Source organism: Carassius auratus, unplaced genomic scaffold (genome assembly GCF_003368295.1).
Source record: "Carassius auratus strain Wakin unplaced genomic scaffold, ASM336829v1 scaf_tig00011044, whole genome shotgun sequence".
NCBI lineage: Eukaryota > Metazoa > Chordata > Actinopteri > Cypriniformes > Cyprinidae > Carassius > Carassius auratus.
This window is the reverse complement of record NW_020524165.1, coordinates 5,208-20,044: the sequence shown is the minus strand read 5'-3', so window position 1 is coordinate 20,044 and position 14,837 is coordinate 5,208. Positions and strand designations below refer to the sequence as shown.

The following is a 14,837-nucleotide window of genomic DNA, read 5'->3' as shown; positions in this document are numbered from 1 at the left end:
AATAAATCCGCTTTAGTCGACAGTAAACCTGAAACCATATAATATATTAAACCAGTTCAGCTGAATACAACAGGTTACAGAACTGGTTCGACGTGCTAAAAATGAAAAGCCATGCTTGATGACAATACGATTAGGAAAAGAGGTACAAATTACCGCAAGGGCTGGGTCGACCGTTTTTCACCTCTCCACGCTCCTCCTCATGTCCTCTCATAGGGAGGGTTACTGAGCAGCCAAACCCAGTCGCGGGAGGACCGTTCTCACACAGCGTCATCATAACAACAACAACAGGCTGACACCCAGAGCACTTTCACTCTCTCACAGAAACAGATGCACTGATAGCAAGCGCTCCGCAGCGGTTTCTGCTCACAGAGGAGCGTTTTAGAAAGAGGTCATGTGGATGTAAGCGCGTTTGTGAATGTTTAATCCCATTTTCTATTTAAGGAGAGGAAACGGCTTGAGCTGAAAGGTAAGCACACTTTGACTCATGCATTATTGGCCTGTGTCTAATGCACTTGATGTTTATGCTTCAGAAAACCAAAACGTGTAGGGGAGAGCTTGTAAAGAGGGTTTATTTTGCCTTTTAACTGCAAAAAAATCTAATGCATCATGTATAAAGGCTGGTTATACTGTCAAAGTCAAAATAAAAACAAACCTCTATCAGCACATTTTTTTTTTGTGATATCAATCTGTTACTCTTGAAGCATGAGGTTTGATTGTTCACTCGTTATTTTAGCAGGTGTTTTAGTTTCATTTGTTATCTTACAACTACTGAGACATTAGGAAAATTAATCACCTTTCGATACAGAAACCATGTAACGGCACAGAGATTGTCTGAAAGCATATGTATAAAGTTCAGGATGTGATTAATATATAGTTTTGTGGTTTTGATAACTAACACAACTTTAGATCTGAAATGAGTTTTAACGTTCACGTGCTTTTTAAACACTTTCAAAAATCAATCAACAGTCAAGACCTTCTAGACTTCAAACTCTATACATGTGCGTTTACACTTGATTCATTTTTACTGTTCAATTTATGCTTGATGTAAAAGTTTCCACTTAAGTAGTTGCGCAAGTTTTCTTTGGTAAATGGTTTGTTTGCCCCGAGCAAAGGCCCAGACTACTGTTCTCACAATTCTCCTATAACCATTCATGATGATGCAATTCCTAATTAAGTTATCAGCTAAAAGGGAAGTACACAATGTGGTCAGGGTTGGATTCTTCCTGTTTTCACTATAATCAGTATAATACAGCCATCTGTTACAGTCACCGGTTACTCAAAAAACAACTTGAATTTAGTCAAGAAGTGAACTTTAGATGACTTTAATAATCCAAAATGTTATTAATAATATCAAAACTCATGGTGTTCTCATTTTGAAAATTCGATTTCTTAAACATGACATTGATGAGGCATTTCAACAGAAATGCATTTGCTTTCTATCTAAAGCATTAAGCAAAACCACAGCATCCTGTCATATTGATCTATCTACTTGCACCGCTCGCATCGCATGTAACAAAAGAACTGATGAAAATAACGAAAATCAAATGCCAAAAACACACAATAAAATAAATATTATTAAGAAGAACTATAATAGTCTTCCAACAATAGTAACATAATACTGTGGAGATGCAGTATAATGCTTTAAAAGCATAAATATACTAAGAAAAATCTAATCTTTTTAAACTGTTTTATCAAAACATTTTACTAATAAATTAAGTATACTCAAAATCATTTCGTACCCCCATTTTTGATTCTTTTTTTTTCTGTTGCAAAACACTGTACATTAAACCAACAAAAATTAAACCAATTAAATCACACGAAATGGCCATATTATATCTTTAGTTCTATCAGTCATAGCTTCTAAAAAACCATTATGTCAAACAGTGCTGTATTCCATTAAGTAGTTCTTAAAATTACATCACACCATTTTTAACAATCTTCTGGATGTCTTTAAACTAGAATTGATTTGATAGCGGTATCTTAAACTGGAGATAAAGTGTAATCTGTCACATACTGTACATGATGCTGATAGAACGGCGTGTGCTTTTCAATCTTTAAGGTGACAATGGAAAATGTCAGCGTGTTTTATAAACCCCTGAGGGTTAATTAAACCACTTGTTAAACTGATATCTAAAACTCATTTGTGTCCAACAACCGGGACCTCCAGCAGTGAACCTAGCTAGCTCTCTGGGGTGCTATTAAAAGGAAACCCAAGGGTTGCTGCGCTTAAAAAAAGTGACACAACAGTTAGATCCAGGTGGGAAAAGACTTTTGTCCCCTCATAGAGATGTGAAGGCAATCGGCGTTTCTGTCAAGGGTATGATAGGGGACCGCACAATTATGCGTCATTATGAGAGTAAGCAAATGCTCTTGAGTAATGAAAACGCCCGTTGAAAAATACGTTTGTCCATGGAAGTAATGATATGACCAATTCTGTCCATGACTTCACAACACAGCTGAGACGGAGCCACCCAAAACATACGCTCATGTAGTTACATGATTCATCTTAATGTCATTGATCAAAAAATAAATACAATTATTTTAAACTATTTTAAACATCTAGACGTGTAAATGGGTTTAGCTAAAAGAAGATAATAAACCAAACTTTTATGACACTCACTACTAGTTAATGTTAATTTCTTAAGTGTACATTTTTTCGAAATTTATATTTCCACAACATCTAAAAGCTGAATAAATAAGCTTTCCATTAATGTATGTTTAATAGGATTGGAAATATTGGCTGAGATACAATTATCTGAAAATCTAAAATCTGAGGGTGGAAAAAAAAAAAAAAATGCTGAGAAAATCCCCTTTAAAGTTATTCAAATGAATTCTTAGCAATGCATATTACTAATCAAAAATTACGTTTTTGATATATTTATGGTAGGACATTTACAAAATATCTTCATGGAGCATGAACTTTACTTAATATCCTAATGATTTTTGGCATAAAAGAAAAAATTGTTAATTTTGACCCATACAATGTTTTTTTTGGCTACTGCTACAAATATACCCCAGAGACTTAAGACTACTTTTGTGCTCCAGGGTCACTTATAATAGTAACTTGTCAAGCTGTAAATAAACAAAATACAATGTATTTTAAATGAAAATGATGCAATGATGGAATTAACATTAAGAAATGCTGTAGAAAAAAAATGTTGTATGTTACTAGTCAATATGTAATGCATTAACTAATGTTAACGATTAATGTGAAGTGTTACACTTAACGTCTAACTAATGATTATGTGATGCCGATTACCACAAAAATTATTTTGACTTGGGTAAAAGTGGGAAAGTCAAGTATATATTTGTTCAAAGTACCACAATTCTTTAGTAAAATGTGTATAATTTAAGCTAAAAACTCAAACATTTTATTTTCTTTTTGAAAGAAATAAATACTTTCATTCAGCAAGGATGGATTCAATTCATCAAAACATCCAATAAAGAAATTTATAAATGTAACTAAAGATTTCTATCAAAAAAATGCTGAGAAATAAAATGCATCACTGTTTTCATCATTGATAATAATCAGAAAAGTTTCTTAAGCAGCAAATCAGCATATTAGAATGATTTCTTGTGACACTAACACACATAGGAAACAGTTCTTTCAAATTATAATATTTCATAAAATTACTGTCATTGTCACTGTATTTCTAATCAAATAAATGCAGACTTGATGAACAGAAGATACTTCTCTTTTATTAACAGGATTAACAAACTGTTATGCCAGAAGTTTATGGTTTCTGTGCTTATTTAATGATTAACAGAAAGGGAATGTAATATCTGAGCACTTCACTTTGTATTGGCAATTTCCTCTTATTATTTTCTGCTCCACTTCAGGAGGTCTGTAGCTGCTTTTCAGATGCTGGACTATTATGGTCCAGCTTGAGAACACCAAGTGCAGTTTTCTCTTCTGCCTTGGAGTCTGCATCCTAATATGTTCTGCCATCTACCTGAAAGCCAAGATACCAAACACCCCAGTTCCTTCAACGGAATTGAGCAGACAAACCACGCCAGCTCCCAAAAGCTGTGACATACTACCACCTGCAACTCCCGGGTTTACATGGCAGCGAAAAGACTGTAAGAAAATCAGCTATGAGACCAAACAGGACGCAAACTGCACCCTTTTGCAGTCAGATCTGCACTTTATCATGGCGCCACTGAGCAAAGAAGAAGAAGACTTCCCTTTGGCTTTCATAATCACCATCCACAAAGAGCTGGAAACATTTGTGCGGCTACTGAGAGCCATTTATGCGCCACAGAATGTGTACTGCATCCACATAGACGCTAAAGCACCGGAAGAATACAAGACGAGCGTCCGAAACCTAGCTGGGTGCTTCCCAAATGTCTTTGTGGCATCCATTAACGAAAAAGTGACTTACGCTGGCTTCTCCCGTCTGCAGGCTGATATCAACTGCATGAATGACTTGGTTAAGTCTCCAACAAAATGGAAAAGAGTTATAAATCTGTGCGGCCAGGACTTCCCAATCCAGACCAACCTGGAGCTAGTCCGATACATGCAAGGACCCGAATGGAAAGACAGGAACATGACGCCAGGAATCAAGCAGCCACCCACTATGAAGCACAGGACTGAGTTTCAGTACGAGGAGGTAAAAGGCACCCATGTTGCACCAAAAGGCAAGGGTCAAAAGAAGGATCCGCCTCCTCACAACCTGACAATGTACTTCGGGACTGCCTATTACTCCTTAACAAGACCGTTTGTGGAGTTTGTCCTCAACGACAAGGTGCCTAAAGACTTGCTGGAGTGGTCTAGAGACACCTTCAGCCCTGATGAGCATTACTGGGTGACGCTGAACCACATGAAAGGTAAGTCAGACGGCAATAATCATGAGTGTGTTTGCTCTAAAATGCAATGTTGACTCAGTTCCAGTCAGTGATTAAGCAAGATAACCGAAATATTGATAACAGAAAACTGCTTAGAAGCATGTGGTCTTCCAATCATGAAATTGGTCTTGCGTGTTTACTCAGAAGCACCTGGCAGTTACGTAGAAGGCGAATGGGAAGGTAACGTCCGTGCAATCAAATGGAGGGACCAAGAAGGTACAGCACACCAGGGCTGTAAAGGTACGCGAATGTCAAGCGAACACCTTTTACTCCGACATAGACATAATTTGTATTTTATTTTTATTTACACAGGATACGGTTTTATCCAAAGCGATTTGTCACAGAATCAACGATATTTCTAGTATACAATGCCATGTTTATCCATGGTTTCTGCAGGTTTTATGAAGGCAAATGTAATTGTTTTGTTAACCTTTTTAAGACAAAGTAAAGAAAATGTAATCGAATAGAACACAATACATCATAAAGGTCTGTAAAAGTGAATGTCTTGAATAAGCAACACATTTTATATTGTGTAATTTCACAAGTGACATCTGCTAAAGGGCTGAGAAAAATCCATGAGAAAAAGTTTTCATACCCCACTTTCAGGGCTGTGCGTGGGCGTTTTTCAAGTCTAAACTCAGAATAACTCAGAACACAAGTCTGAACATGCTCAGTTTGCATCTCAAGTAAATATCTTGATTTAAGGCTTAAGATATGTGTGTTGGAAAACAAAACAAAAATGCAGTGAATGCAACATTTAATGGAATGACTTTACAAATTTACGTTTTTTTTTTCTCCTCTGATTATTAGGAATTAGATTAGGAATTAAGACTTTTTAAAGTCCCAAAGAAACCCTGTTATAAGAAAGCTTGATATTGCATTTATTTAAGACCAAGCTAACTGAGGCTTTTGCACAGTCATTATAATATTAGATCTCCCAAACAACAGGCTGTATTTTCATGTAAACATAAGACAGCAATCTTGTGTCTATGGATACCAAAACCATTGTGTTTGTTTCTACAGGACAATACATCAGGGATATCTGCGTTTACGGGATTGGTGACTTACCGTGGCTTATTGAAAGAGAGAGCATGTTTGCGAATAAATTTGAGACTGCAAACTTCCCAGAAGCCCTAGATTGTCTAGAACTGTGGCACCGACATAAAATTCTCAAGCAAGCTACGGTTCCCGTTCAACCATCATGGCGTCTCACCACAGAGGTTGAAGTCATCAACAGCACACTCATTTTAAAACCAGGGGACTGTTTTTGAGCAAACACCAACAAAAACCTAACTGGAACATTTTCTGCTTTACGGTGCAAATGCGGTCACTGTGGTCAATGTGCGTCAATATGCACGCCCCATGGCAATGCAGCTCGTGATGTGTATACATGTTGAAAACGTGATGAGTAATATAACTGTTGTGCTGTTAAAAGTAATAGTCATTTATATTTATTTTTATTTATTAACTGTTGCATAATGCACTGTTTAAAGTGGATAAATAATAAAGAAAGGTATAAAAATCCGAGGCGAAATCCAACAAACACTTATTACAATCAAAGGACATTATACTGTGATATATACGGTAACTGAGTAAAAAGTTTGAAAATACTGTAATTTTTGACTTACAAAGCCAATCATTAGTCAAGAGATTAGTGAGCATCATTACGGCATGCCACTGTAATACTTTCATACTGTAAGGCGCATTTTACTAATTATGTACACATTAACATCTGCTCAAGTCAATTTGGTTTTCAACATGGATTTCAGCGTTGTTTATATTGTTCAATTTTTGTGCTTCATTTTTTGTTGAATTTTTTTGATTAAATTGATAAAAACCCAGCCGAACACATAAAGCACTTTTGTTTCCACTGTGGTTTTAATAAATGTGAGTGAGTCTTTAGCAACTTGGTTAAATAAAATATTGTCTTTTTTTTGGGTGGGGACGCTGACAAAATAACTTAATATAGACATTAACACTTAAATCACGACCACTAATAGACATTTAGTCAAACATATCACCACAAATTGGTACTACAGTTGATGATATATACTGCCATGTGTCATTCATTTACAATACAGACATAAATTATTTCTCAATTCATATTTTTTGAGGAGAGATGTGCTGATACTTTATTAAACATTCTGACTTTATGATCATTTTCACCTGGTGGATAGAAAGCAGGTGGGTAAGTACGACTCCCAAGTCTCCTAAGATATCTGTATTTGCTTAAATGCTTTTACATAAATTAAAAAGCTTAATGTATGAAATCAGAAATGAAATAAAATGAAAATTTGAGAAGAAAAACATGCCACTGAAGCATAACTTTATTTATTTCAGCCCATGGTCCTCAACTGTGTTCTGCTCTAAGTGATACTACTACAACAACAAAAAAGGTTTAAGCCATTCGATCTGGTCAGCTTTCCCTGGAGACAGAATGAAAAATGCCTATTCAAAACCTAGACACATGTAACGCAATACATAACCACAGGTTATGATTAACAGCACCAGGAATAGTTAAAAATTTGCTTGGAAATAAAAAACCCTCCGAGATTTATATTCTATATTCAAATACAGCTGAATGTTTGTCGAGGCACAGCATGCTATGCACCGATCTGACATGTTTATGCCAGTTTGGAGAAGAGATGGACAGCAGGATGCAGTTTCCCTATTTCCGCCATAATGCATGGATTAATTGAGACATATGCCACAGAGAAACGGCAGCTAGCTGAGCCTGAAACCAATTAGACCGAGGCAAGGGACTGGGAGGTCAATGATTCACTACTGAGAGGGAAAGACAAGACGCGGTCATTAGCCACGGTCCAACTCCATCCAATCACAAGCGTAAACACAGCAGAAAGAGCACACATTACAAGAAACCTGACAAATCACCTGGACACAGAAAAACACAAGCAGAACTGCTGGCTATTGATCTCAGAGCTTATCTTCATCTGTGATGATAACACATTGTCCACATCCGCATTTGAAACTGTCAAACTAGATATATGTGAGAGACTTGAGGGTGAAATCGTGGTTCACAGTTAGAAAACCAACATTTCTGCAATAAACACATAAAAGTGTGTTACAGTATACTGTCAATACTGTCAAAGAGGTCATCTTGGTAACACTCCCAAACAGAAAGTACAGCTTTAATAGAAAAATCTGCTTTTTAAAAAAAAATTTTTGTTCCATTAATATATATTAACATATGCCACTCAAACACTTGGAATATTTTTTTTATTTTTTTCTATGTTTTTGAATCATAAATACAGTAAAAAAAAAAAAAAAAAAAAAATTTAATAATAATATATATATATATATATATATATATATATGTGTGTGTGTGTGTGTGTGTGTGTATGTGTGTATTATAGTAATTTGTTTTATTAAACATTGCTGTTTTCTATTGTAAATGATAAAAAAAAAGTATATATAATATATTTTTGTGGTGCAAATTAGGCAATTTCTTTTATGCTTGTTCAGGCTGTGCATGTGCATTAGCATAAACAAATTATAAACAAAACAGCCTTTATGAAAAACTGCACGCTAAATGAAAACGCATTAAGATCTATTGAAAACCATTATCTTTGACCTTTGATCAACATTTAACTAAGATTATGTATGTGGACAATTTCCATAAAGTAAACAATGAATTACATAATGCCTCTGGTCATTTATGGTCTAAGGTTTCAGGAACATTAGAAACATACAGCTGCTTTAATAATAAAGCGCCTATGCAAAGGCAAAAGGAAGAGATCGATAACAGGTAAAGATTCAAAACTTACCTTGTGGCAGATTTCAGTCTTCACCTCTTTGAGCGCTCGTTCGGAGAAAACACACCCACAGGTCTGCAGGTATAAAAACCTCAAGACAGACAGAACAACACTGTGATTACAAACACAAAAAGCATCTCGTGGAAACAGGGATTTAACAATATGATAAAGCCAATACATATTTTCCACCTGGCAGCTTTAAACTTTAAGGGAGTATCTATAGGGTTTTTCTGTAGTTATCACATTGACATTTTTACTGTGTTGGACTATATATATGAATAGAAAATCCAGTTACATCAATATACAGCAGCCACTTTTGTCACATTTTATAATGTTATTAGATCAAATATTGAACAATGTGACATCAATATAAGAATAATATTAAATATATATAAATAGCTTTTATTATAATAATTTACAACTACATTGTTACAATTCAATGTTTGTTCATGTTAGTTCTTAATGCATAACTTATGATTTTAAAAATGTGTTTGTAAATACCGAAATCAGCGTCAATTAATGTAGTTAACTATTGACAAACTAAACCTTAGTGCAAAATGTAATCAAATAAAGTTAGTTTATAAAGAAAAAAACTGGATTTAGATTACATTCTTTTGTTTATGATATTTTCATCATAATCTAAACTAACAATAAATTATTTTAATGCATTTATTAATATAGCAGTTTAATTTTAATTTCTACATACCAATACATTTATTATTTCAAGTAATAAATGCCATAGAATATGATCACTGTTATGATAACTAATGCATTAACTAATGAGCAATTTGTATGCAAACTATATCTTTTTTGTCTATGCAGAAACATGTACTGCCCAAAAACTAATTGGAAGTCTACAAAGCAAAACGTGAATGTGAAGAAAAATGATTAAAAATAAAAAATAAAAACAGTAAGAAAAAGTAGTTAAAGTAAGTAAAAGATGTGATCAGGTGATTTTTTTTTTATATAGTGACAAAAAGAATAAGGGATGCAACGATACCATTTTTTCTGATCCGATACTGAAAATTCAGAGTATCTGCCGATACTGATCCAATCCGATACAGCACAGGTTTTTTTTATCAATGTAGAATTTCTATACTTCTCTTTGTTGACCTGATCATTAATCACAATCTACTACATATACAAACTTCATTTGTATTAAAAAGAACAAATTAAAAAATATATGATCATAAACTATGTCAAAAATACTATTATAAACTAGGTTAGTGGATAATTCAGCAGCAAAAGATACTCTAGATTGTAGAAAAATCTCGGGTGCACAATAATTTTATAAAATCTACTGAAATATTTTATTTACAAATAAAAATGAATAAGTCTAAAATCTGGTAAAATGTAACACATTGCTCTCTTATTGTTGTGAAATACATTCATGTAAGAACAAGTATATACATTCTTAAAGAAATCTAAAAGTTTTTTTTTTTTTTTTTAAATGTATGTATAGCACAGTACTAAAGGCAACCACGTGTGATAGAAAGGACAGCACAAGAAAGAACAGCTCTTGTGCCTTTCGTGTAGCTCAACACCAATAACACAGTATAGTATACGCACAATATCGGATTTGGATCGATCTCGCTTCACCGATACTCGATCCAGAGAAAATACAAGTATCGGAGCCGATACCGATCCCGAGTATCGTATCGATGCATCCCTACAAAAAATGCACCCAAATTACCACCAACCAATGAATTATACTACATTTTCAGAGTATAAAACTTCTCTTTTGTGTGAAGCATGTCTTTTAGGCACCAATAGGTTTGCTGTGTTTTTTTAAACAAGTTTCCTGAACACTGAATGTCTTTGAGCAGAATCCACACATTAGCGAAGAGCTTTCTTCAAGTTGATTCTTTACATTACACTGAGATGGAAGGAAGTATAACAACACCACACACTTCTTCTTTGAAGTATGATTCAGTGTTGTGGTTGAAGTCAAAAGTGGTGCATGAGCTTAAAAGGCTGTGGTCTTACTTGTGTTTTCCGTTCATCTCCAGACCAACCACAGGGCAGATGAACATAGCACAGTGCATGTCTTCATAACGGTCCCCTTTAATGTTGTGTCTCTCACCCTCCCACGCTGGGTTATCTGTCAGATTCAGCTCCTTCACGTCCTGTCGAACACACCAGGATTATTAGAACTAAAAACATTTGAAAAGTTGTTATATAAACATTAACTAAGCCTTTTTTCATCTTGCTGTAAAGACAACATTTAAGGTGTACTAAAAAAAAAAATCTACAACTGAAATTGAAAGAAAAGTTGATGTTAAATTCACAAAAGTGATTTTATATGCATCGAAACCTTATTAAATGCAAGTAAATTTTATACTTTAATGATTCAAATAACCTTCAAATATCAAAATATGGGATCATAGTACATTTTATGATATTTTACATGACTTGTAGTTGACAAATGGGATCTGAATGATGCTGGTAAAGATCTGTGATGATTTAACATTACAATTGATTAGGGTTTAGGCTGCAGTGTGATCCTTAATAAAATATATTAAATATAAAATACTGTTACAATGAAAGACATTTATTTTAGTGGGTGCCTTCTGTAAATCACTGTAAATATATAAAATAAAAAATGCAATTAAACAGTGCATATTTAAAAAAAAAAAAAATAAAATCTAAGACATTAACATTTTAATTAAACAGTGCAGATTTAAAAAAAATCAAATCTAAAAGACATTAAAAATGTAATTAAACAGTGCAGATTTAAAAAAAAAAAAAATCTAAAAGACATTAAAGATTTAATTAAACAGTGCATATAAAAAAAAAAATCAAATCTAAAGGACATAAAAAATAATAATAATAATTCAAAGCATTAACAAAAACTATGTGAGTATCTCAGTGACTACATTTATACGTGCACCGATACATACAGACGGTTGGTCTGGGAACACCCAGTCACGTGATGTGAATTTAGCCCGTGGGGGAAAACATTGCATTGGCACCAATTGAAATACACAATCATGCCAAATAGTTGCTGTGTCGTTTTCTGTACCTCCAATAAACTAACAAATTATGAATTAAAGTTCTACATCCTTCCTGATAAACATACAGAACTGGAAAGGATGACAAAATACAAGCAATAAGTTGTCAGGATGATCAAGTGAAGTTATGGAATCCCAAGACTAAGCATGTGTGTGTGTGTGTGTGTGTGAGAGTGTGAGTGTGTGTGTGAGTGTGTGTGTGAGTGTGTGAGTGTGTGAGTGCAGTCTACCTTTCATCACAGGCAGGCTACGTTGACATTGTGTTTATTATAACGTTATCAAAACTGTGTAAGGTTGTTTCAGAAAGTGGCATGCATATATAATTAGCCTTATTATTCTATCTGAAGCAAAACTATGTAACGTTAGCCTAATGTCGAACCTAAACTCGCATGAAAACACGTCTGCTAAGAGGTGTAGTCTACGTGATACCACTAGAAAAGACCAAGGATTTCCGTATACCCACTTAAAAAAAAGTGTGAGGACAAGTAACAACTTGGTTTTGTGTCTGAACTTTTACACTTTCATGCATAAATTCACACCATCTGTGTTTGCAAAGCAACACGTATAGAATCGCGGAATCCAGTCACAAATGGACCTGGCTATATAAAACAGAACGTCACGACATATGGTTATTTTTGAATGAATACATCTACAGTACGGCTGTAAAATGTCGAATATCAAATATCGATATGGACTAGTGTATATGATAGTTCATCGTCTAGCTGACTACGTCTTGTATTATTATTATTATTTTTTATAAAATCCTGTCAAACGTGCAAAAACTACTAGCTACTACTAAATATTGTAGAAACATAATTTTCTGTAAAGTTGCTTTGTAACGATTTGTATTGTAAAAAGCGCTATACAAATAAACTTGAATTGAATTGAATATGAATATTAAAGTTAAAGGAGAATAGAATTGTTCCACGCATCTCTGGGAATGAGCGCTCAATATGTGCATTTTTGTCATTCAAATACACACGATGTTCGCTGTGTTGTCCCCCACGCCGACTCCGCCCCCAACTATGACTAGATGCCGACTGTATGTATAATGTGATTATTTCCAATAATCAGAAGACTTAAATGCAGTTAGATATTTACATGACATAAGAAAACATTTTCTCTCACATTTACAGCCAGTTTTTTTTTTTTTTCACTCGGCATACAGCATATATTTTAATATGATTATGATCATTTGTCTGTGTTTACTGACCTTGAGGCTACGGATGTGTGCAACAACCTCGGTGTTCGGTCTCTCCGCTGATTTATCCAACAAGTACTCAATGATCGCATCTTTATTATACAGTCTGGTGGAAGAAAAATCATTTTTAAGCAGATACTGCAAAATTCACCCTTGGCTTCACTTTATATTAACACTATAGTAACACTATTTTGGCAGAAATATTGTAGATGCATGCTAAATAATTCAGGGACTATGGGGATATTTATTTTTAATACAGAAAACAAATCTGAATTCTTCACAATGCATCACCAGTAAGTATCAGCAGAATGGATTTTAATATTTAAAAATATGCTTACCAGAGCTGCGATTTCAAAACACTCGTCGGTCGCTAAAAGACGCTTATTCAAAAAAAATTCAAATTCTATTGAAAACTGTGGAGCGTTTTCGTGAGGATCCATGCATGGCGGTTAGTCTGATCTTATTTCAGATACCACAGTTAAACACTGGTCGGCTGTTATGCAATAATAATGGTGAATCTTTAGAACAGGGCTTATGTAAAGCAGAAAGTCATTGTCGGTCGAAATAAAGGTCCATCTGACAATAATTATGCTGCACTGATCCTTCTTATCATATGTTCACTTACTAAATAAATAAAAAACAGCTGCTTTAGCTAGCTGAAAGCAAAAACATGAATATAATTGAATCCCGTACCTGCCCAGCTCACAGGCGACTATGGGCCGCTTCAGCTTCTCTTGACTCAATGCACAATATCTCCATTTGGCAGCAAGTTCTGCGTTTTTATCAACCTGTAAAACAAAAACGTTCAGATTTATGAACCACAGCAATAAATGTCCGTATTATGAGGGTCCTACAAAAAATAGTTAGCGTATTCAGTAACTGCTGTAAATACAAATATGAAATGCATGCACAAAAAGCCTTAATACAGTTTTAATAAATGGCTGTTATGAAGCTAAAAAAGCTACACCGATCCCAAAGATTATAAATATGATATTTTATTAATATTATATTTAACATTAAATATATTTGAGTTTTGTGTGTGTGTGTGTGTGTGTATTCATAAACCCTCACAAAGGGGTTTCAAGGGTTTATGAATATGCAAATTAATCAAATCATAATAGTTCAATATTTAGGTCATAACGCTCACACAACGTGACACTGTAATACAGTATTAAAATGGTGATACTTTAAAAACATGGCATGGTACTGAAATTCATGAACTATGATATAAACACCATTTACATTATCATGGTAACAGTTAATAGTATAGTGTACGTTACGTTACTATGTAAACACCATGGTTTATGAATTTCAGCAACGTTACAAAGGGTGTATTTCCAAGTACTGCAGTGTGTTTATGTCCAGACAATAAAGGTTTATTTAAAACACATTGAACCATTCTTGGTTTATTGAAATTCTACAGAGGTTGAAAAAAAACTCACGAGCTAATGACATGCTAAGACGCTAAACGCTAATTTGATGAGGTTTATGACAATAATCTAGAGTTTAGCGCGACGTCTTTACCTTTTCAACCTTTTTCGGTCCTTTAACCAGTTCGTGTCTTTTAGGAATGGTTCCACCGTCGCATCCCATGGTGGAAATACGATAACTTGAGAGAACCTGAGAGAACTTAAGCTGAAGCTAAACGGCAGAACTGTAAACAGCAAAGAACGTCACTGAAGAGCGTCAGCTGTGAGTTTGCGGTTCTTTTTTAGATGCCGCCGCCTAGAGGCCGGCATAAACATTACACCTCAGTTAGATGCTGTTCTAACACGAGCCACTAGATGGCGATCAATACATAAAAACGGCTTTAAGATGACTGAAGTGCTGGATGGTTTAATTCACAAAAAATTACAATTAAATGACAAAATTTTGGAGCCAAAATAAAATTATACCAACAATATGTTCTTAAGTTATTCATCTTGACACAAAACACTGCAAAAAAAAAAAAAAAAAAAAAAACATGGTACCAAGGTCATTTGAAATTAATAGCATGCTACTACCAGT

General features: G+C 34.4%; 2 protein-coding genes across 2 annotated transcripts; one reads left to right on the top strand and one right to left on the bottom strand.

The window, feature by feature from the left end:
* Positions 1-31: 31 nt before the first annotated feature.
* LOC113072942 (beta-1,3-galactosyl-O-glycosyl-glycoprotein beta-1,6-N-acetylglucosaminyltransferase 7-like) lies at positions 32-6,367 on the top strand. The gene is made up of 4 exons (XM_026245821.1): positions 32-466; positions 3,841-4,827; positions 4,990-5,085; positions 5,869-6,367. The coding sequence occupies exons 2-4, from the start codon at positions 3,876-3,878 to the stop codon at positions 6,114-6,116; spliced, it is 1,296 nt and encodes a 431-aa protein (XP_026101606.1). The 5' UTR covers positions 32-466; positions 3,841-3,875; the 3' UTR covers positions 6,117-6,367.
* Positions 6,368-7,196: 829 nt separating this feature from the next.
* LOC113072943 (protein RTF2 homolog) lies at positions 7,197-14,507 on the bottom strand. Its single transcript, XM_026245822.1, has 6 exons — positions 14,355-14,507; positions 13,524-13,618; positions 12,843-12,936; positions 10,605-10,744; positions 8,631-8,709; positions 7,197-7,271 (listed from the first exon to the last, which is right to left on the bottom strand). The coding sequence occupies exons 1-6, from the start codon at positions 14,421-14,423 to the stop codon at positions 7,212-7,214; spliced, it is 537 nt and encodes a 178-aa protein (XP_026101607.1). The 5' UTR covers positions 14,424-14,507; the 3' UTR covers positions 7,197-7,211.
* Positions 14,508-14,837: the final 330 nt, after the last annotated feature.